This window comes from Gymnodraco acuticeps, unplaced genomic scaffold, assembly GCF_902827175.1.
Source record: "Gymnodraco acuticeps unplaced genomic scaffold, fGymAcu1.1, whole genome shotgun sequence".
In the NCBI taxonomy this organism is placed as follows: Eukaryota; Metazoa; Chordata; class Actinopteri; order Perciformes; family Bathydraconidae; genus Gymnodraco; species Gymnodraco acuticeps.
Window position 1 is genome coordinate 3,110,260 of NW_022992177.1, and position 23,372 is coordinate 3,133,631.

Sequence of the window (23,372 nt, forward strand, 5' to 3'; positions counted from 1 at the left end):
ACAAACAAAATGTTGAACACAGCTAGACCAACGATTGTGCCGAGGAAGCCAAAAAACGTAGGAGCGGATCTTCCAGCAGCCATGAAGGTGGCTCCTGCTACATCGTCAGAGATGGCCAACCTGTTTGTGATCACTCCGAGTGCAGGAACAAAGAACGCATCACACACTATTGCAAGTGAAATTAACATGTACACTATCACAAAAATATACGGTCTTCAATAGAAAACAGATCTTCAGGGTAGTCTCCCTTGAAGTGTGGAGATTCACCAAGAGATTGTGTGGTATTCAAATGATGAGCCACATGCTTCTCTGTTTCATCTGTGGGCTTTAATTCATGTGTTGCTGTGAGGGATTCATTCAACCACTGAGTCTGTACTGTGGCCTCCTCGACCCTCTTTGTTGAACTTTCTCCAACATCCTCTCCAATCTGAGGCATTGACAAAGGCTCGTTCAGTCTGGCACTGATAGTCAGCTGGTAGAGTGTACAAAGAAAAACCCAAGAGAGGAGAAACGGGGTCCATCTAAGCTGCAGTTCTTTTGTTTTTGCTAAACACATGTTGATGTGGTTTTGGAGACATAAACCAAGAGGCCTGAATAGGCGACAGTCAAGTCCAGCTTTCTCACTAGCAGACCAGGGAGGTTCAGAATCCAAAACTTCAGTAGTGTCCTTCTTGTCCCATTCTGTAATCCAGCCTATTGTAATAATAGATAACATGACAATCAATCAGCAGGTGGAGCACAACAAGTTTTTTTGCAAGTATTCGATTATATTTAGATAATATATTGTTGCCTGCCATAATAGAGATATGAACATAAGCTATTTGTGTACTTGACAAAAGTCATTCTCCACCTGTCACAAACAATAACGCATTTTAACACCATTACTTTCACAAAGAAATTGGAACCACAATTGCAGGACGATGATAGTTATGGATTATGTATACCCCGAGTCTAAGAGAATTATGTTCACTGTCGTAATTTATTAAAAAAAAAACCTGGTCATTGGAGCCTGACAGACATGTGCAAGATTGTTTCTTTTTAATATTAAATGACTGTACAAAACACAGTGACAGTGAGAGCTGCCTTACGGACGATTCTCACTCACTAGTTTAATCATAGGATTCACCAACGTTTTAAATCCTAGGACTCTTACCAAATCATTAGATGCCAAAAACTAAATGTGCATTTCTGGCATGGTACCATATTCCTCTTGGACGAGCTTTCACAATCCTCACTTTTACAACAAGCACAGTTTTTTTTGGACAAAAACAATCTCATTTTCCAGCCCCTGCCCCTGGATGCTAAATGTATACTCTAACCTTGCATGTATTACCTGCATGAGGCGGTCAAATTCATAAAATAAATAATTATTGTATTTCCCTTTTATCTATAACAAATCTAAAATCACATAGGAACTATTTATTCTAGAGACTGCGGTCACCCGGACGGAAGTAGCGTTGCACCTTACAACACAAACAACACTGGATGGCGAGTGAAACGTTGAATGGCACGTATATATTAATATTGTTCTTACATAAATCATTCTCTATATAGTGGAACGTATATATAATCATCATCTCACGCTCGTTAAATATCAAGCAACATAGTTATTTCATTATGTTTCAAAATGCTAGCGTAAGTTAGCTGAACAACTAGCTAACAACATTAGCTAACAGTAATCTGCTGTGACATGTCTTCTGTTCAGCTTTCAACGTAGTTACTTGTCGTTGTTTGTTCAAATGCATTTCAGAGACAGATGCCACATATTTTAATATAGCTAACTCCTGCATCTTTGTTTGTTTCTTTTCCTTCAGTGGGAGCACGTTGGAGGGTACTTTAATTCGAATCCTGGTGGTCTTTATAAGCAGTAAACCATGCCTACCGTGATCCTGATGGACGTGTCTCTGTCCATGACTCGGCCGGTGTCACTGGACGGCGGCGACGAGTTCCAGAGGAAGAACCTGGCTGTCCACGGACTAAATATGTTATTTGAACACATGGCCTCAAACTACCGCCTGGAGTTCACATCACTGATGGCCTTTTCTTCCCTCTGGGAGCTCTTGGTGCCTTTCACTAGAGATTACAATGCATTACAGGTACAATGATAACAATGTGCATCTAATGACGCCTGGTAATCGAAGCATATGTTGCTCTCCTGATTAACCACCTGCGTTTACCTCAGTGAAAACCAGTCTGACTTTGGAGTAGATTTAAGGATTTTCTAATAGATTTTTTTGTGAGTGCAGGAGGCTTTGGGCAACCTGGAGGACTATGACAAGACTTGTGTTGAATCAGCTCTTAATGGAGTTAGTAGCGTGGTACAGCAGGAGTGGGGCAGTGCCTGTCCCTGTCAGGTAATGTTGTCTTTATACAAGATCATCACACATCCCTTTGATTTATAAAGCTGGTATTTCTTTTCCAAAGTGATTTCAGCCATTTATTCTTACAGACGATTATGTTGTTTACTTTGTCCTGCAGGTGGTGCTAGTCACTGATGGATCTCTTGGTATTGGAAAGGGTTCCCTTCGTCAATCCCTCCAATCACTGAAGCATCGTGCGGATGACAAGAAGTTCCCCCTTCCTTTCCCCTTCCCAACAAAAATGTTCATCATGTCTATAGCCAATGCAGAGGAGGTACTGAGCGAGTCAACATTTACTTTTCTATTAGCTTGTATCCTGATCTGGACACAGTCAGTGTCAAATCATGTATTAAATCTGTATTTTACGTCAGCGGCTGGTTACAAACAACATGTTGTAGCCATCTACTTGGTTTTTATATCTTAGATGTTGTTGAATAAATCCTATGATGAAAGAATGGTTGGTTGGTTTGTTGCTGGAAAGAGTTGCCAACATGTTTTGCATGGTGATGTACTTAAAGCAGTGGTTTTAAATGCTGATCCAATATTTGACTGTGGGGAACAGGTGTGAATTTTCCTCCACTACGTCTGAATTCAAACTTTAAATATTTTATTTTAGCACATTCAGTTTTTGTGTAATTTCTGTCGTAAGTAGCAACCCTTTTCTCCAGTGTACCTTGAAACCATGTCAAATAAAAGCTAGTTAGTGCTTGCAATACATGTCCCAGCTGTTCAATGCCACCTCCTTTCTTGTGTACTTGCAGCTCCAGACGACTGATGCCATGAACAACTTGGAGGAGCTACTTCATCTGAGCGGAGGTGATGGACAGATCTTCACTATGGAGGGACCTCTTTGCATGAAGAGTGTACAGGCCATGTTTGGGTAAGATATCAAATGGGGAAATAGTCCAGAATTTGTTGAACTTCTTGTGTTATCTGTTTACTTAGGTGCCTTTGAACATGTCTCTTTGTTTGTCTTCAGGAGGCTGATTGATCACGCGTACTCTCCCTTCCATGCGGTCCTGCACTGTGGGAACCTGTCCTCAGACGTTCAGGTGTTCCCTCGGCCGGAGCCTATAGTGATGGATGAAGAGGTGGACCCCATGCCGCGCTCCATCAATCCAGGTACCTAGATCGTCTCAAACGTCAGTTCACGTTAATCCATGTTTTGCTATAACTCATCTTTGTTCTGTTTTCTGTTTCAGATTTGGAATTAGTGGGCTTCATTGAAATTGCTGATATATCCAGTCCCCCTGTTATATCCAGACACTTGGTACTGCCTATTAATGTAAACAAAGGTTAGTGGTTTTTAGAAAAGATAAACTTATATTTCATGTCAGCGATACGCTCATTGATTTTGGTGGAACTGATTTTAGCAAATATATTCTCTGATTATCTCTGAGGAGTGGATGGTTTGAAACCAGTCCCCCCCCCCCCCCCCCCCCCCCCCCCGTTGTTTATTTCCCTACATCTAAACGTTGTTGCCCGCTTCAAGAAAACACAATTCACTACAGTTAACGGTCATCCATGTCTTTTTGCAACCAGCAGCAGCAGGAAAAAAATCAGCGTTGTTCTTTAAACCTTTGTCGGGTGAAGCCCGGCTTAAAACACAAACAATCATTGAGCTCTCAGAATGCCACATGTCAGGTTTCAGTATTTTTTTGATTGATTTTTGATTTCAGAGGTGGATGAAGTTGGCACAGGAGCCACCGATGAGCTTGAGGAGGAACCCTCTGCCAGTCAAATGGCAGGCAAAAATCCAAACTTCTGTGTACTCTTACATGGCAGCCTTAAAGTGGAGGGCATGGTGGCCCTCGTCCAGCTGGGGTGAGACTTTAACATATTTCAATTCTGTTGTGGTCAGAAATTAGTGCATTTAAATATTAAGGCATGCAGAATGAAAGGAGTTTTTCATGTAGAAATGGCCTAAACCATGTTTGTTTTTCTTCAGGCCGGAGTGGTACGGCATGCTTTACTCCCAAGCAGACAGCAAGAAGAAGTCGAACCTGATGATGTCTCTGTTTGAGCCTGGGTCGGAGCCTCTGCCTTGGCTGGGCAAGATCACACATTTGGGACCAATATCAGGTAACTCCTTACCCCAGACCTGACAAACTGCAATTTTTCACAACAAAACAAAGGGTCTCTTAAGCATATTGTTCGAATACTATATGGTTTATTTTTCCTGAAGGCATCATTAATATATAAGGTCATTTTAAGGATATCCTTTAACTCTGCATTACAACATAACCTATGACACACTAACCGTGAACAGGTAAATCCTTGTTTTTCTCCTAGAGACCAAAGGCCTCTGTGTTCATAATCAAGCAGTTAATAATTAAACAGTCTATATTTGGCTGGCATTCAATGTGTGGCTTCACTCTGATGTTTTCTGACCCTCGTTGTATTTCAGAGGCAGCTGAAAATCCCTATGGAGAGGATGACAGTAAAAGTCCTTTCCCTCTGCAGCCTTCAGTCAAACGAAGCTATGCGCAGAATGTCACGGTGTGGATCAAGGCCAGTGGGCTACAGGTACTGGAACATCACTGGAAACGAGCACTGCTGTTTGTTAAAGTCTTTTATGATTAATGTCCACATGCCATATTTCAGAGACTGGTTTCCCTCAATACATTATAGCTAGGACCTTTTATAAATTAAAAGTATCATCATATTTTTATCAATTCTGCGCATTGAAGTAGACTTAACAGGCTCCTATGGAGTCTATAGGGCTCATAGGAAGGCCTGCAACTAACGATTATTGTCTATCAATGAATATGCCAATTATTTTCTCTATTAATCGTTCTATAGAATTGTCAGCCCCAGATTCTAAGGTGATGTCATCTAGTCAGTCCCAAAGCCAGAAGATATTGTAATTTAAAATATATTGACTTTAATATGAAATAAAACAGGGAATAGCTATGAATCTCCATATTTGGGAGGCTGAAAACAGTAAAAGCTTTTTTGTAAGATATACCACTAGAGCCTTTACCATGTGTTTGGTTTAAAGGAGTTGTTGAATGAGTGTTTCTGTAAAAATGAGTCAAAGAATATTTAAAGGTGCATTTCTGTCATCATTGACTATTTATTGTTGTTTTCCTATTACAGACTGATGTGCAGAAGATCCTGAGGAATGCAAGGAAGCTGCCTGATAAAACTCAAACCTTCTACAAGGTAAATCTAGCTGAAGATGTCTCTTAACTTAGAACTTGATCTATATTTTCCATTAAATTAACGCTTTTCCAATTCAATGTGTCAGGAGCTGAACCGTCTGCGTAAGGCTGCGTTGGCGTTCGGTTTCTGGGAGCTCCTGAAGGGCGTGGCCGACCTGCTGGAGAGAGAGTGCACCCTGCTGCCCGACTCGGCCCACCCTGACGCTGCCTTCCAGCTGTCCCACGCCGCACAGCAGCTCAAACTGGCCAGCACCGGGGACTCCCAGTACGCTGCTTTCGATCACAATATTGCTCCCATGCACACTGACTTCTCCAGCTGAGCCTCGTCTGAAAGAGTGAAGAATTGACTGAAATCTAGCAACATCAGCCTGTGTGGACCAACGATGACACAGCGTCTGTTGTTGTGCTGAATGTTGTTTAAAGGACTCAAAGGGGCCGCTTCAGAAACCGTGTGGACCCAGGATGAGTCAGTGTGATAACGTGCACTCCTTCTTTGATACTGCCTGAAAATGGCTAAATGTACCTTGTGAAGGTTTTGTAAAATGTTAGCGTGTACATAATTTTTTACATGTTCCTTTGTAGGACCTTTTTCACAAATTGACTAGATTTAAATTTCCTTTTTATTCATTGTCAAGTAAACATGTCAAACTTGGCTTTCAAAATTCAGATAATTGTCAAAATACAAATTCTACAAAGCAGGTTATTGAGCTAAAGGGACAAAAGCCCCTCTGTATTTGAGCAGTCACCAGTGTAATGGTCCCTGAGGTTTGTGGGATGTTTCAGAAATCTGGACTGATAACGAATACAGTATTTGTTGAGAACTTTGTACTTTCTTCATTCATACACACATTGTTATTATAAACGACATCAGGAGGACCACCACTGCATTAAGAAACACCAACAATATCAAAAGGAAAATAAATGGAATCACATGTGTATACTTTTTATGGCTTATTACATCTTTTAACTAATCTACAAAACATTTTTTTTAAATACCAGAGGAATTAATCAGTAAATGAGACATCAGTGCAATGATGACATGTTGCATCATCTGTGGGTTGTTCAGGGTGAACACTAATTCAATTGTTTTAGTAAGAAAAACTGTGGATAAGGAACTCGTCTTCATAACACCTGAAACATGGTTTGAAACCGTTTAACCAGGCAGGCAGCAGAGGTGTTGTTTGTTCTGAATCTCAATTAGCTTTCCTCTTTTTGGTACGGAAACGCCTCTTCCTCTGCTTGTAGAGATGACGAAAGTTGATAAGCAGTCCTAAAATAGAAACCCAAAGATTGATATATTAGTACAAAAAAGCTGACATTAGAAGATAATATATGCTCAAATGTGTATATAGATAATGATGTATGTGCAAACTTACCAAGAAACATGAGGACCAGATAGATGTACAGGACGAAAGAGAAGCTGATGGAAGTACCGAGGGCTTTCGGCAGAGGAATGCTGAAGAGTTTGGTCTCATCAAAGATGGGAATGGATTGTATTACAGCAACAGCTGTAGGGATTTAGAGACACTTTAGTACTTGTATGTGATTATTTTGTATTGATACCAAGAGACGTAAACAAGCTCACCTTCTGCTAAAACACCTAATGGATACAGTGGTATCCAGATTGTGTACCGCAGCCATGTCAGAGTTTTCCACTCTGTGTTGAAGCAGCCCAGCATGTAAAATGGATACCTAAAATGGGAGATTAATGTTATTTGATGGAGGAAACAAGACGTGTAGCTCATCAACTGAGGCATCTTTATAACAATGTAGGCTAGATGATCTGCTTGCTGTTCTGTTGATTATTGTAACACCAACTTCTGCTGAGAAAACCTTAACCTCAAACCTTAGTCAGGTTGAGTGTGACTTTGCTGCAACGAGGGGATTTTTACTGCACTTGTTGAGTCACCAGTTAATGCCACAAAACAGCGTTTCCATGTGTTGTAGGACTGCAGCTATTTATTATTTTCACTATCAAATAATCTTTCACGACTCATTCTGTCTGATCTATAAAGCATTGGAAAACAGTGTGAAATCATTATGAGCACAATATGAGGCCATTAAATGTCTTGTTTTCTCCTAACAGTCAAAACACAAAAATATTTATTCAACTATAATTTAAGGACAAGAAAAGAAACCAATTCTCATATTTTAGAAACGGGTACCATCAAATGTTTGTCCTTTGTATGACATACATTTACAACATTGTTTAAACTTATATATCTTATTGAAAACAAAATCCACAATTCAGCAAAAGGATTTATATATACTGGCTTCATACAAAAGATTGGTCTAGGACTTGAAAGGAAACGTCAGCCTTTACCTAGTCCCATGAAGTGACTGTTCACCAACCATGACGATGCAGATGCTTACTTACCGCACAATCTCAATGGCACTCCACAGATAGAAGACGAAGAACACAACAGGCCGGTTGTGCATTTCTTCCAAACTACCAAAAATGATGAAGAGGACAAAATTCCTTCCAACCACCTAATAAGAGAACAAAACCCATACAAATAAGTACTTGCATTCTAAATGAATCAGCTTCACTTCACATCAAACAAGCCTTGCACACCTGTATAAGACTTGGAATAACACCCGAGTGGACGACACCAAAAGCAGCGTTGAGGACTTCGACTGCAGCCAAGATCTGGCAGAAGAACATCACGTCCGATATGGTGTGAAATGTGTCGTAGAGAGAATCTGGAAAGAGAGAGTATTATTATAAATAATCATTCTTTCCATGGTATTTGTGAACAAATCGATCACAGAAGAAAAACAGTAGCAAATGTAAAGCCACAGCAGTTTTAGTTTTTCTCACCTTGGCCAAAGATGAAGAGCCGCACGGTCATGTTGACAAAGATCCATGAAAAACCAAGAAACTGCACCAGGTTATAGACAAACAGAAAGGCTGTTTTCAGGCTGATAAACCCTGGAACATTTGAAAGAACAAAAAAACATTGAAACAACCAACATCAACTTGCTTGATTAAAGTTATATGAAAAAGACTACAGCGAAAAACCTCAAAGAATCATGGGAGATGTGCACTCACCTTCTTCCTCTTTATGCCTGGAAGCCTTCAGCCTGTTCTTTTTCTCCTCCTTTTTTAAGAAAAATAAAATGTAGGTTAATACGTTTTCAATCTTTGCTTTCTGTATCAATATTACTATCTTAATAATGTAGTCATTTGAATTATTGAGTATGTTATTTAACCATCTGTTAAATATACAGTATTACAATGTCCCTCTGATGCAATAACTTAAAGGTCCCCTATTATACTGTTTTTCATCAATATATTATAGGTCTCAGATATATATAAAACATGTCTCTACAGTGTTTGCCTCCAAACAGATCATGCGTTGTAGCATCCCATAAACCCCTCTGTTTCAGCCCTGTTTCAAAAGTGCTGATTCTCTGTCTTTAACTTTAGATGAAAATAAGGAGCCCCTCCCCACGTCCCTCTGCGAGATATTTGGTTACAAAGAACACAATCGTGCTCGAGGAGGAGATTCAGGATAAGGTGGGGGGGGGGGTTACCTTGGTTGGTGATTGGCTAATGGTTACACAAGCCAAAACATCTGTATGACATCACAAAGTGGCCAAAATCTAATCAGCTCATTTTCAGCCAGGTTTTTTTTATATTAATGGATCAGGACAAAAAGAGAGAATCTTTTTTCCTGAAACTTTCAGAATCTCTTTCGACAGAGTGGACACAAGTTTATGTATAAAAGACATGAAAAAGTGGATTTTGCATAATAGGTGACCTTTAAATCTTACTTTTTCCCGGATCTCCATCTCAGCATCCGACTCGTCCAGCCAGCGGTCAAAGTCCGGAGCCAGGAACACCGGTTTGCGCTCCTTCAGCGTCAGTCTCTCCCACCAACTGTGCTGCCCTTTCTTCACCGTGATGCTCACCTGGCGCTGCGTGGACCTGTGGATCACCTGCAGACAGATTCATTTATAGAGCACAGTCAGCAAAACTAGAAGGAATAAGAAGAAAAGAGCAGCAGATAACTAGGAGTGGTGTTTAAATAGAGACATACCTCTGGCTTTACTGGTGAAAGAAACTCCAAGCTAAACTCGTATTCATTTTGTCCTTTCGCACCATGGCCCTGGGCTACACACACAAAAAAGAAAAGTCACAAATCATTCATTTCCTAAAACATTTGCATTGTCAAATAAACATGAAATGTATGTTACCTTTAAACTGAAGGATGTTTTCATGGACATGCACATCTATATCCTGCAACAAGAAGCAGAGAGGCCGATGATTAGTTTATACTTCCTCTTAAATATTTAGATTGGAATTAAATAATGATATTACAACCTCAACACAACTGGATTCAGACAATAACACTGTTGAATTTGAAGTCAATGCTTCTTTAACACTAATCCATCAACAGTGGATTATTGAGTGCAATAGTAACATTTAATTACCAGCAACAACAATTTGTTGTTCCTTGTTTTAAGACACTGGAGGAAATGAGCTGTTTAACAGAATTAACACCCTGTGTCAAATCTTGTTTCCGTGTTCTGTGTAACACCCACAGTAACCTGCAGTGCTATCAGGACAAAGAACTATGACCACAATGATGCTACATTTGAAAAGGATAAATTAACGTATGCAACTGACTATAGTATACACACACATTTGATTAAATCCATGACAACATGCCTTAACAGAGGGCTTTGTTAATATAATATCTCGTAAACATGCAAAGTGTGCAGCTACCCAACGAGGGCAAGTACAGGAACCAGCACACTTCATTTGTCTAATTTAATATTTACCCTTAGAGGCATACAATAAATGACAAGCCCTGACAGAAAGCATGTTCCTTGGTAAATCTACGTCCTGCATGATGCTCTATTGTTAGCTCACCTGAGCGTCTGTCAGCTCCACTCGCAGGTAAATGTCTTCGTGGCGTTGAGCCCAGTAAACGAGGGGTGTGAGCGGCATTGTTCCGCTTTTTGTGTAGATTGTTTTTTTTTTAAAGTGTCAGGCTAAACAATGATTAAACTGTCCTCGCTTCATGCTAGCCGTCATCAAATACCCAGAATATTCTGTGAATGCGCGCGTTCGCCATCTGTCAACGTTACGACGTGCTCGTACACGATAGGTTCTGCTCTCCTCTGATTGGCTGGCAGAACTGGGTGAATATTTACGGAAGTTGCAACCCAGAAGTGGTTTACATGAGAAATACAGCACTTTGCCCAACTTTTTCTTGGTAACATGCTAATATGCAGACAGAGGAGCATGATTCTGGTCTAAAGGCTGGTTTGTTGAAATCTTGTGGGACATGTCGTGTTCTTGTCGGTGTAACGGGAAGTGTTGCAGCCCTAAAACTGCCTGTGTTGGTATCACAGCTTCTTCAGCTCTCTGGGGTGAGCTGCTTCATTCATTTCTGTGTAGAGCCTTCTTTAAAGGACTGGATGAAAAGTGAAACAATGAAACTGCTTTAGAGTGAGCTGATGTCTTAAAACTGAAGGTTTATTTAAACTTGATAAAGGAGTACAGACTATGACAAATCAATCAGGACACAGAGGAAACTATCAGTTCTGCCCAACTCTCATTTTACCTAACCAAGTCTCTTTTAATAAACCAGACATTATATCTCAAGCCGAAACATAAAAGCGCCAAAACAAAACGCCATCTGAAGTGTAGTTTCTTTAGATGTTATTGAGAGGTTGTCGTGTTTATGGCTCTGCTTTCAACAGTGACATGATAAGGAGCTTGTAATCCGTATTCAAGCAACTGATCCTGATAGCTTGAGGGAGTTGGCAATTACCATACACAGGAATGTCCCTCCCAGGCTCCAAGCAAGGGATACACACAGTCATTCAGAATAGTGGCTATCATTTAGACTATGATTGGGTCAATGCTTAAGAGTTAAGGACTTGATACGTAATGCTGTATCACTGTCTACAGTCTACCTATGTAACATATCCAACAACCATACTCCCATGCATCCTAACCAATCCTAACACATTGTTTCTCTACATGGTGGCATAACCTCACCCTAACCACAAGATGGAGATGTTGCAGCTGTTAACCAGCTGTATACAACAACATGGTTATACTGTTGAACATCTCTCTTATTCAGCGACAGTATTGGTATTTTACTTTCACATCCAGCCGTTTTCCTTTAAATCTTCTCAAAGTACAGTTGGAATAAATGAACAAAGCAGTGGCTGCAGCATACTCCGCACCATTAGCAGAAGCTGCATTCATGAAAACCTCAACCTGAGTGTCAATGGGAAACTAAAACAAGAAGTAAAGGAGATGCCTGTATTACTCTTTAACGTGTTTTGCAACAATGCTGAACAAGGCATCCTTAATATTTGTAATGAGCATTCAGCTTGAGAGACAGAAACTCAAACCCTAGGAGTTACACTAAGCAATGAATGTATTTTGATTTGATAATATTGTATAATTAAATTAAATGGCTCTGACAAGTCAAAACCACATGCCAATGTGTTATAGTGCAACTCTGACGACACAATTCTGAGAAAGGTGTTCATGTATACTAAAGTGCAAGACCCATAAATGTTCTCTAAGACAAAGATCAGTTACTCGCCCCTTGTATGTGTCTTTAATTATTTTTTCCATCTTGTCAATAGCCTAAAGCAATAGACAAGTGTGTTTTTAAAAACCCTGTGACTGTCACTGTCTTGTTTTATGCTTAAGGTGGACATAAGAGTAGTCACTACCGAACATGCCAAGCACTTCTACAATCCTGCAGAGGTCTCAGTAAAAGTCTACGATGACAAGGATGAGTGGGAGGTAAAAACTAACCTGTCAAATGTCGTAGTTAAGCCATTATGAACTGGCAGCCTACAGCAGTTTCTCAAGCTTGGTGCTACTGATAAGCTGACAAGATTGTGTAAGATTCCTTCAATTTAGATTTTAATAACTGATGTATTCATTTCAGAAGTTGAATCCGTGTGACACATCTTTGAACAATTGGAAAACAGTCAATGTCAAGCTCCCTTCATGTTCTTGAAATTAAAATATAAAAGATCACAACTTAAATGTGTGAGTGAATTAAAATGTGGCGTAAATTATCCGGACATTGCGTGACAGCTATCAAATGGCTGAGGTCAGGAGAATGTTGAGACATAAAAACGTGGTCAAGAGCCAGGAAGATTGAGAAACTCTGGTCTAAAGTGTCAAGCTATCTAGAAAGGAAGTGAGGAAGTGTTTATTTTGCTATGTTGCTGACGGCATGTCTCTGTTCTAGCTGTGGACTCAGAGGTCTGACCCTGTGTTGCACATTGAGCTAAGGCGCTGGGCAGACCTTTTTGTCATTGCCCCCCTTGATGCCAACACTCTTGGAAAAATTGCGAATGGAATTTGTGACAATCTCCTGGTGAGAACATGAACACATTATCTGACTCCCGACAAAGTGTTCTTTCAAATAATAAGTATTTAGATGATTTACTTGAACAAGTTGATTGGTCTTTGTCATTGGCAGACATGTGTGGTGAGAGCCTGGGACACCAGTCGCCCTCTCCTCTTCTGCCCTGCCATGAATACAGCCATGTGGCAGCATCCCATCACAGCCCAGCAGGTATCCAGGCTCACAGAGTTTGGATATGTGGAAATCCCCTGCATTGCTAAGAAGCTAGTATGTGGAGATGAAGGTGGGTTTTCAGTATAATACAAACGCTAAATATATTAAATGTGTACATGACATCTGTAGGAGCAAACACAGTAGTGGTGGCTTAAAGCCTACCTCCGCTCCGCGCCGTCCGTTAGATGAGCCTGGTCAGATTTAATAAAAATAAGTTCAAAACACCGGCATAAAAGTTATAACAATAATCTGATTTTAATGGTAAAAAACACAATACGAAATACAGAGTGCCCTGAAACAGAGCACTCCGGGCTCCCCGCTCTACTGCCGTGCGATACAGATATCGGGACCAGCCAGTCAGAAACAGGGGGCATTTTGCATGAATAAACAACAGTATATATAGACATATTTGGGGCGGAGTTGTGTCGGCTCATCCGTCCCATTTTACTCCTAAGCGAATCAGAGAGTCCGTGGGGAGGAGTTGGGTCGGTTGCTCACTCCCCTCGGTGTTCTTACTGGTTGGATTCACTTTGGGTCGGGCCCAATACAGCGAATCAGAGTTCTGGGAAAAAGTATTTTTCTTCTGAACAGAGCGTGAGAGTACCTCGGAAGTAAACTTTTTATCTTGCACCTGAGTTCACTCCTTTACTTTCCCAAGGAATATTTCCCACAAACTCTATTCTTTCCCAGACAATCAAACATTGTACACAGATATATTGGTGCTTGAGAAATATAAATATGGTCCCAGAAAAAACCTTGAAAAGAATATGTGTGTGTGCTGGTGGAAGGAGGTGTATGTGTGTGTAGCAGGGTATCTGGGTCATTGAGTGTAAGTGAGAAGGTTATATATATATATATATATAGGATTACTTAAAACAGTCCAAAATAATACATGTTTACTTCAATACAGTTCAAGATAATACCTGTTTACTTTAATACAGTTTAGAACAATATCTGTTTACTTTACATCACACCTTACCTTGTTGGATTGACCAAATCCATATAAATACATTGGAGAGACAACCAGTAGAAAAATATATATATTATACTCTACAAGGCATTGTGTTCTTATCAATTTAGTTTTACAATTACTTAGTTGAAATGCAGGTAAACAAATAAATAATAATGATGATAAATAATTATTACCCGAAATTACAAATAAGTTGTCCTCAAGGGCAGTAATTAGTCATCACACCCAGAGGTAAATATATATTTTTGCACGAGAAATGGGTAATTTAGGTTAGGTTGTAGAAAGGTTCTAAGAAATTCCAGATTTTTTTTTGGCAATTCAGCACTCACAACAGGAAAGAATGAAACAGAGAGGAATCAATAAAACACAAACACAGATATAGTTGATCAATTATTATTTCGTTGTACAACAATCAATAATAATGAGGAAACATTACCTTTGCTCTCAAGCAGTGATAGTAATGCTCCGACGAGCACAAGAATCACACAGCATATATATACGTTTTCCAAATGGACGCACACACAATTTTCCTTACATTAACTAACGCACGGATATGTTCCAGATGTCGAAAGGTCATTATCTCATGACATTGTTATAGTAGAATGTTTAATGCAGCGTATTTCTGATATTCATTAAAGATCACTTGGTTTAGCTATATGATGTGTGTTACTGAGTTGGGTCACACACAGTTAGAGAGACAATGGTCGTTCTGAATTATCAATAGATATATTCATTTTAAGTGAGCTGACACCGAGGTTAGAGGAAGTTAAACTTTGTTAGTTAACTAATCCTAAGGATGTCAAGAGATGAGGACATTTTAACATATACAGCTGTCAGAGAGAAACACATGTGACATTTGTGTGGTAGGCTGCATGATAAAATGTGTGTGCGTTAAATATGCTTAGGGTGCTTAATGTGTGTGTGTTCATTGCAGTGGCTATATATGCTGTATGATTGTTGCTACTGACGCTGGGCATTTCCGCGATTGGCTGCTGTGGCAGCAGGTGATGTACTTCCCATTATTGTTTGTTTGTTGCAACAACTAAATAATAATTACTGATCAGCTATATCTGTGTTTGTGTTTTATTGATTCCTCTCTGTTTCATTCTATCCTGTTGTGTTATGCGGGATCTCCACAACAACCTCTTTAGGAGTAATTCATATCTTGTCAGGATATGAACCACCTAACTAACAAACTAACTGTGTTATAATCTGAGTAGCGCCTCTTTGTACTTCATCTGACCTTGGCGTCAGCTCACTTAAAATGAATAATTAGCAAAGAGACGATGGGCCTCTTGGCTCTGGAAACTGTAATTCAATAATATACCTAGTTATATTGACCAGGCATAAGACTGATATAACAAGATCTTCTTCCACCAGTGGTTCAACTTCTAACCAAATGTAGTTGCCCGGTACATTAAGACATCAAGGAAAGGTGCAGCAGAAGACTAATTGTCAAGAATGTCGCTTGGGGAAAGTACACCTTAGTGCAAGTGGTTCTTCAAGCTTATCAGCTGGCTGCAAATAGTTTTTAATGTACCTCTTATGCATTGTCAACTATCTGTGTAAACAATGACAATGGCTGATGCTCTAATGACTCACTTAATTGGTTGTAATCATCAAGGACTCTTGGTAAGCTACTCCATCAACTAAAGGTTCATCTTCTTCTTCGTGACCTTTTTGCATTCATACACACCAAGTGCGGAAGCTGTTCGGAAAAACGAACAAAACGCACACAAAACATAAAAAAGAACTATCAACCGATAACCAAATTAAAAATGTAGATTATGAACTTTGTTATAAAACATTTTTTAATCAGCAATCAGTATCAAATATAACTCTTTCTACAGTGTACCATCACATCCATAGACTAATAGATATCTGAAAATCCTTTGCTTAGAATTAGTTGCAGAAGCAGGGTAAGTTTGTAATACCAGCATAATATGTCTCTGCACAACACCATGTGTTCCCTCTTCTGTGCGGAATGTGTTTGTGTAACTCTGTTTCTGTTACTCTGTTGCAGGTAAAGGAGCCATGGCAGAGGTATCCACTATTGTCAGTGTTGTCAAACAATATCTTCCGATACCAGATGAGTCATCTCAGAAAACATCCATGTAACATCTTATTGTAAAATTAGGGTTGCACTATACAAGACATGATAAACTGCTTTCATCTATTTGACCTCTTCTAGTTGGGAATGTGCGGGTTTGTACTTACCTTCACTGACAACTACCTGAGTTTTGTTGCATGGCCTGAACATGTAAATGTTCTTAAACCCATTAACACACAAACACTTAAACACATATAAGTACAACTATTTGTTAGTATCTTCCATTACTCAGCAAGTGCAACCTTTGCAGCATGATGAGCCAGAGTAGCAAGAAAGACTTGTGTGGGAGTGTGATTTTATCAATGGCTATTACATGAAGCGTCTATTCATTATTAAATGATACAGCCATTTCTGCTGTGACGCAATAATCCCAATGTATGATAGTACATTTCTGTGGTTCACAAAGCAATATTTCATTAGTGACATTTAATCAAGCTCATGTAAATAAATGGAAAAATATAGTTCATGGTATAACACTTCCTCCACACAGGTATAGGCACATCATTTTGTACAAATACGATCAAATAATATTCGGTCTTTAAAAAAGTAATGGTGATTTATGGGCTTGTCATCGACACACTGTTGTGTCTTTGACAACACAGATGGAAAAATACTGTCAGTATCAAAGGTGAATGACATTTGGATTAAAAACTGAAATTCTGCAGTTATTACACTTCGTGTTTTGAAATATGTGTAACTCTGTTAATATAAAACCCACACTGCTCAAACTTCGTTACTTTTCCTAACATTTTATTTTTTCATTAACATAAAATAAATCTCACGTACCCCCTGCAGTACTCCAACGTACCCCTAGGGGTCCGCGTACCCCCATTTGAGAACCACTGATTTAGAAGATGTCATGGCTCCTGAGGGGTTAATTATGTGACATAAGCAGCGGAAACCTTCCCGGCAGACTGGCTAAGGCAGACTGGCTTTACTGCATACATAACATCAATGTGTCAACTGAGGAATGGATGTTCTAGAGTCAATGACCATTGGGTACTAGTCGTGTCTTTTTTTAGAAAACATACTTTTATTTTTATTTGCGCTGACACTATTCCAGTTTAATATTTGGTGTTTATGATGATATAAAGAAGGATATTTTTATGGGTTGTACGGCTTTTTCACCATGACTTTTCACCCTGACTCTAAGCGCCAAAGGTCAAAAGGGAAGAAACCCCATGGTTAACATAGCGTTAGACCTGTTGATCTCTTGAAAGCCCTCAATCTCCTAACACAGCAGTCTGAATTGTGTCAAGAGAAGCCAGACCAGAATGTCAAACCAAACCAGACAAGGCTTTGTTTATGTTACTGAGTGGAAGCAGATGTTTTGAACAACTATCTTACTTGTAATAAACTGAAAGGAACTCATCCTTGTAGGTGGAAATCTTGGAGGTATATCTCGTCTGGAGTATATCATTGTTGCAATTGCAAAATAGATTCAGATTGATTACAAAATAAATCAGCAGCGTTGGTATAAAGTTCATTTTTACATCCAACTTCTATCGTTTTACAGCACTATTGAGGAACATGGAAGTCTTCCTGTTCACATGCATCACCAGGGTATCATCATTTGTATCTCTTTGTCATCGAACTGTGAATATGGACTTTTTTTAAATTAAGAAGGTTAACCTTTCCATTAATATCAACATATTAGCTGGTAATGCTTTATTTGCATATGTTTTCGAGGTGATGGTAGTTATATTTTATCATAGTTAATGTTTGTTCTCATCAAATCCAAAGGCAGGCAGGGGAAATTTGGTTTGCAAATAGCCCGGGGCTTTTAAACTGCTGAGCTGTCGAGGTTTCAGCACATGGCGGCACGTGAATGGCTCTCTAGATGAAAAACATCCTCCCCTGAACCGTAACCTGTCCTGCTGCTATTGGCTGTTGTGTGTTTCTGTTAATGATTCCAAAGGAGCATTACATCAGCCATACCGGCAAGGGGAGTGTTGCTGAGACTTTGACAGCTCTGTGGAGGGTACAGCCTGCAGGTGCACCTTATAAAATAACATGCATGTTCTCATAACTACGGACATATCTTCAGAAATGTAACACAATTGTCTTATCGTCTGCCACTTCAACACCTGTTTATCAAAATATAAACAAGAACTTGCTGAACAGACTTTCAATAATATTATTGCATTCTCAGCCTATCAAACCTTGTTGTTTTGAGATTTAAAAAAAACTGAAGGCTGACCTAGAAAATGACAAAGCACTAAGTGTATGAGACTCATTCAGCAACATACCAACTTCATTTTCACCAGTGATTTATGAGCAATACTAGTTTGTCATTCAGCACTTGTTTGTTATTCAATTTGGTTAAATAATGACCTAAGTTGCTCAACAATGACTTATTAGAATTATACTCATTTCAATATCAACTATCAAAGGAATAGCTAAACATTTTGAAAGCCATTGTTGTTACCTTGGGTAGTTGAGATCAAGTTACCTGAGAACAAGAAGCATTTGAAGTCAACACAACCCCAGTGCTAGAACTACTAATCTTAGATACAAATTATAACTAAAATCAAAAACCCGAGAATAAGCAACATCAGATAGTAATCTTTTAATATCTATAGGAGAATAAAAGAATATACAAAGAAGCAAGGCGCCTGAAACTGGTTCTGCATAGGTTAGTGGGAAGGTCAGGTAAAGCACACGACAATGTTTGCATGAGAGAAGAGATGTGACAGTTGAGTATGCAGCAACATATTTTTTAACTGGAGTTCACTGCAAGTAGGAATTTTTGCCATGACCTTGAGCTTATTAAATAAAAAAACAAAACATCTAACATTTGTTATTATCAAAAAACCCGGAGAAGATGAAAGATGTCTGTAGTAACTTGAATGTGATAAGATATACTGTTTGAGGCTCAGCTAAAAAAAGACAGACTTCCACTATCATTTGTACACATTGCGTAATGCATACTTTTCATGGTATGTACAGTAGGGTATACTCTACACTGTACAGACATGGAACGACAAACATGCAATGAACCTATATGATAGCTTGTTCTCTGTGACACTTTGTGTACACGCTCAGGTGTGTGTCTCCTGTGTGTCTGTCGCAGCTCGAGCAGTCTCTCTGGGCTCAATAGTTCCTGTCCGGTGGGAGCGTTTCATCAGAAATACATCCTGAGAGATCACCTGCTCTACTCCCTGTGTCACCACAACTCTTCTTATTGACTCTGAGATGTTTAAAAGTGGTAAACACACAAGTAAAATTACTGATTTACATTTTCTTGACATATTGTACTTGTCTGTGTATACATTGTGAACTTTAGATACATATTGCAATGTTTGTTACAACAAAACATTACAAAAGTTGTGCCTTGGCCATGAACATTTTTAAAAAGGTAAAAACGAATACAAATCCTGACAATACATTTTATTGTGATATAGCTGCCTTAAAAAAAAAAATTATAATGACATTGATAGCTTCTTGGGGAAGACTAACACTTCTTTGACATAATTAGTTAAATTATTGTGGTATGTATATCAGATATACAACACAAGGAAGAGGGAAATAACCTTCAGTAAGAAAGTACTGCCAGTAAATAAGAGGAAGTAGATTTTAAAAGAAAGATAATCCACCTCTTCACTATGCGATTCAAACCATCGCATGTTTTTTGCATCATTTTTGCATTGTGTGTTTAAGCTACTTGTTGCTGTTTCCATATGGCACATTGTTAGCCCCTTAATGTTCTGTGTTGTTTAGCCTTAAGCTGAAATTCTATGGTAACTGGAAATGAGGGAGATGTGAAAGCTCTCCGTGGGGAAAGGTTCAGCCTCCTCTCCTCAGTCAAACCCCCTGCCGAGCGCGTCTATACCAGCGGGGCCACAGGGACTGATGGAAGCCACCAACTTGTCTAGACTAAACTGAGGCGTCACATGGGACACACAAATTAGCCTCCAGTCCACAGGTGAGGAGGGACTGGTATGATGCAAGTGCAACAAGAAATGAACTCATTCATTTGAGATTCAAGCTAGTGGAATAATTTAAGTTGACTTTAATGTTGGATTGTCTGTGTCTTATTGTAGTGATATGTAGTTAAATCCAACATCACTATTAGTGTAAAAGCATAATGCTCAAGGATAAATGTGCATGTGTTGAATAACAAGATGTGAAACAGAGACGGTCTGAGGTAATGGCTGACCTGATTTTAACTTTGGTCAACCAAAGTCAACCATTAACTACATTAGAATGAGGTCAACCAATGTGATTCTGTGCCAGAGTGTTCTTTTAAAGCAGTGTTTTGTCTACACATGCTACCTATATATAATATATATCAGGCATTTTGCATTAACAAAAAAAAACAATGGAAATACAGCTGTGTGACAGAAGGCCTAACCGTGGTGTTTCAAGGCAAACGCTGGAATTGGTTAGGTGTAGGATACTCCAAACTCTAAAAACCGTTCCTTTATCTGTGCCAAAAACTATTCAGAGTGAACCTTTAACACCTCTGTAATGCATTCTCTTTATGTAAAGTGGTAACACTCAGTCTGTCAGGGGTAAAGTGAAACACCTAAAACATATGTGATAAGTAGCATGCTTGCAGAAAGACTTTCTTCATGTAATGTCTTATGTACACATATGTATGGCGTGAAATCATAATAACTTATTAATGTTGACCCCCTGGATTTCTCTGACGGCTAAATGGACCAAATCCAGATTTGGGAGAAAATAACCCCACCACATTGTAAAATGGACAATGTTATCCCCACAAAGTATAATGTCTTTCAAATGTTCTGAAAACACAGAGAAATATAACACATGTCAACACTTTGGATTTCTTACCCAAGATAACATCAAATTGGTGCACTTTGGACATGTGACGCATTTATTATTATAAAGCCTACAACTGTACTGCACTTTTCTTTTAAATGTGTATCTAGAAACATGTTTTGTAATTATATGACTATCCTGTGACGGCCATCGCCTGTTGATTTAGCAAAGGAGATATACAGGTTTGTCTGTTTATTGTGACATTGATGGCAACTGACAATTTATTGATAAGAGGTATAAAGGTTATAAGACATGTTGGTAATGTATGATTATTTGGCATTGGGCGCGTAATACACACACTGAACAAATTGTTATGTTGAATTTACTTAATTGTATTAAGGTAAGTGGTTGCACGAAACAAATGTATCTAAATCCAGATATATTTTTTAAGTTCACTGTAGGCCTACTTATTATTTGAGTAATTTCAACTAAATTATACTTATAATTTCAGCTCAACTATTTTTAGTAGAAATTCCAACTAAAGCCATGTTCAGTATACTCAAATGGATTATGTAACTGTAATCTTTTTTCTTTTTGAACATTCAGATCAATTAAATTGTCTAATTCCTACGAAAATTAAGTTGAATTCAGTTAAACATTATTAACCATTATTACTATCTTAACTTTCAATATATTAAAATAAAACAAACATATTTTGAAACAACTCTTACTTTATCGTATACAAAATGACGTGACATGAAGCATGAGTCTTAAACATCTTCTGATTCGATAAAAACAAAATGCAACTGACTGACATGGCCTCCACCTCTACCTAGTCTGTCTCTCCCCCCTCCCGTATGTGTGTGTGTGTGTGTGTGTGTGTGTGTGTGTGTGTGTGTGTGTGTGTGTGTGTGTGTGTGTGTGTGTGTGTGTGTGTGTGTGTGTGTGTGTGTGTGTGTGTGTGTGTGTGTGTGTGTGAGAGAGAGTGTGAGAGAGAGTGTGAGTGTGATTACAGGAGTGGAGACAGGGGTGTGGGAGCCAGGCTGCCAGGTGTCCACAATCCAATCACCTCTGCTACAGGGTGGGATTTTCACGGCGGCCATGGCCGTCGTAGCCCCTCGGTTTTGATTGATTGATTGATTGAAAAGTTTATTAACAGCTTGTATATTGGGTACAGTACAGTACAGCTCAAAACATACAATTGTTAAGGGGATGCAGACCAGAGAAAGACTTTCGTCTTGTTTACATCAGGGTCCCCCATTTCCAATTCATCATACATCATACGGTCTGGCCGTAATGCCCCACAAATAATTGTACGTCCTACGGCCACCATGGCCTTTGGGCCCCTCACACTGTTAAAATCTCGAAGTTGCTTTAAAAGCTTCAGAACAGTGGTTTCTGAACTGCATTATGCTGCGTGTGACCATATTTGTGGGCGGACACTCCAGTATTGTGCTAGCGAACTCTGTGGTGTTTTCCAGCATATATTCCAATTGTCACTTCAGAATAGCCAAATTCCTGATAGGCCTATGTGGAAATCCTCAACTGTAATTCCCATCCCTAAGAAGCCTCATCCTAAAGTCCTAAACGACTTCAGACCGGTGGCTTTAACGTCATTGGTAATGAAAATGTTTGAAAAAATTGTTAAAGGCCTTGTCATGTCAGTAATAGGTGGTGAACTTGATCCACTACAATTTGCATATCAGGCAGGGAGAGGCGTAGAGGATGCAAAGCTTTTTATACTGCACACCCTCCACAAACACCTTGAAAAGCCACAAGCCCATGCCAGGCTTTTGTTTGCTGACTTTTCTTCAGCATTTAACACAATGCAGCCGCATCTCCTGGTAGAGAGCCTATTATGTCATTTTAAACTGCCCGATCAACTTGTTTTATGGATTTTAAACTTTCTAACTAATAGAGAGCAGAAGGTGTCTGTCAATGGACGCCTCTCTGACTCTGTCATCACTTCCACGGGCTCGCCTCAAGGATGCGTTCTTTCGCCCCTACTTTTTATAATGTACACTGATAAATGCAGGAGCATGCAAGACAACAGCTACCTGGTTAAATTCTCTGACGATACCGCCCTCTTGTCCCTCCTTAGCGGCTCAGAATCAGGCCACGAGGGTGCTCTTGCCGATTTTATTTCCTGGTGTGATGACAGTTTTCTGGATTTAAATGTCTTCAAAACCCAGGAATTGATCATTGATTTTAGACGTCACAAGAATGTTCCTAAGGAGTGCATCATACACAATGACAAGGTAGAAATTGTCACATCATACAAATATTTGGGCACCATTTTCGATGACCACCTCAAATTTGATGTGAATACTGAGTGTATTGTGAAGCGGGGTCAACAGAGAATGCACCTTCTTCGCAAACTGAACTCTTTCTCTGTCAGGCCCTTCATTCTTTGTCGTTTTTACCAAGCATTCATTGAGAGCCTTATTTGTTTTTCTTTTATCTGCTGGT

The 23,372-nt window shown here is 39.3% G+C and overlaps 3 protein-coding genes across 5 annotated transcripts; 2 read left to right on the forward strand and 1 right to left on the reverse strand.

Annotated features, from left to right (window-relative positions):
• The first annotated feature begins 1,435 nt into the window (after window positions 1-1,435).
• On the forward strand, window positions 1,436-6,460 carry ints14 (integrator complex subunit 14). Its single transcript, XM_034204833.1, has 12 exons — window positions 1,436-1,507; window positions 1,815-2,096; window positions 2,247-2,354; window positions 2,479-2,634; window positions 3,122-3,240; window positions 3,340-3,482; window positions 3,563-3,655; window positions 4,040-4,184; window positions 4,309-4,442; window positions 4,768-4,886; window positions 5,460-5,525; window positions 5,611-6,460. The coding sequence occupies exons 2-12, from the start codon at window positions 1,875-1,877 to the stop codon at window positions 5,842-5,844; spliced, it is 1,539 nt and encodes a 512-aa protein (XP_034060724.1). The 5' UTR covers window positions 1,436-1,507; window positions 1,815-1,874; the 3' UTR covers window positions 5,845-6,460.
• hacd3 (3-hydroxyacyl-CoA dehydratase 3) lies at window positions 6,131-10,623 on the reverse strand. Its single transcript, XM_034204834.1, has 11 exons — window positions 10,404-10,623; window positions 9,725-9,767; window positions 9,568-9,641; window positions 9,302-9,466; window positions 8,577-8,625; window positions 8,346-8,456; window positions 8,100-8,227; window positions 7,902-8,014; window positions 7,110-7,216; window positions 6,901-7,032; window positions 6,131-6,794 (listed from the first exon to the last, which is right to left on the reverse strand). The coding sequence occupies exons 1-11, from the start codon at window positions 10,479-10,481 to the stop codon at window positions 6,718-6,720; spliced, it is 1,077 nt and encodes a 358-aa protein (XP_034060725.1). The 5' UTR covers window positions 10,482-10,623; the 3' UTR covers window positions 6,131-6,717.
• Window positions 10,624-10,683: 60 nt separating this feature from the next.
• Window positions 10,684-16,906, forward strand: ppcdc (phosphopantothenoylcysteine decarboxylase). 3 transcript variants are annotated; one of them, XM_034204835.1, is made up of 5 exons: window positions 10,684-10,906; window positions 12,210-12,305; window positions 12,763-12,891; window positions 12,997-13,165; window positions 16,089-16,906. In XM_034204835.1, the coding sequence occupies exons 1-5, from the start codon at window positions 10,763-10,765 to the stop codon at window positions 16,181-16,183; spliced, it is 633 nt and encodes a 210-aa protein (XP_034060726.1). In that variant the 5' UTR covers window positions 10,684-10,762; the 3' UTR covers window positions 16,184-16,906. The 3 variants fall into 3 exon arrangements, with proteins under 3 accessions (XP_034060726.1, XP_034060727.1, XP_034060729.1); XM_034204836.1 differs by lacking the exon at window positions 12,210-12,305 and having other exon boundaries at window positions 16,089-16,370; XM_034204838.1 differs by lacking the exons at window positions 12,210-12,305; window positions 12,763-12,891 and having other exon boundaries at window positions 16,089-16,370.
• The last annotated feature ends 6,466 nt before the right edge of the window (window positions 16,907-23,372 follow it).

What these genes read in the sequence shown, in the direction of transcription:
- ints14 (XM_034204833.1), top strand. Translation starts at nt 1,875, where the DNA reads ATGCCTACCGTGATCCTGATGGACGTGTCTCTGTCCATGACTCGGCCG. An exon ending in AGTGTACAGGCCATGTTTGG is followed by an intron (nt 3,241 to 3,339) that starts GTAAGATATCAA and finishes GTTTGTCTTCAG; the next exon opens with GAGGCTGATTGATCACGCGT. An exon ending in GCCGCGCTCCATCAATCCAG is followed by an intron (nt 3,483 to 3,562) that starts GTACCTAGATCG and finishes TTTCTGTTTCAG; the next exon opens with ATTTGGAATTAGTGGGCTTC.
- hacd3 (XM_034204834.1), bottom strand. Translation starts at nt 10,481, where the DNA reads ATGCCGCTCACACCCCTCGTTTACTGGGCTCAACGCCACGAAGACATT. An exon ending in AGATGGAGATCCGGGAAAAA is followed by an intron (nt 8,626 to 9,301) that starts GTAAGATTTAAA and finishes TTCTTAAAAAAG; the next exon opens with GAGGAGAAAAAGAACAGGCT. An exon ending in ATTAGGTGTTTTAGCAGAAG is followed by an intron (nt 7,033 to 7,109) that starts GTGAGCTTGTTT and finishes AAATCCCTACAG; the next exon opens with CTGTTGCTGTAATACAATCC.
- ppcdc (XM_034204835.1), top strand. Translation starts at nt 10,763, where the DNA reads ATGCAGACAGAGGAGCATGATTCTGGTCTAAAGGCTGGTTTGTTGAAA. An exon ending in AGCTTCTTCAGCTCTCTGGG is followed by an intron (nt 10,907 to 12,209) that starts GTGAGCTGCTTC and finishes TTTATGCTTAAG; the next exon opens with GTGGACATAAGAGTAGTCAC. An exon ending in ATGACAAGGATGAGTGGGAG is followed by an intron (nt 12,306 to 12,762) that starts GTAAAAACTAAC and finishes TCTCTGTTCTAG; the next exon opens with CTGTGGACTCAGAGGTCTGA.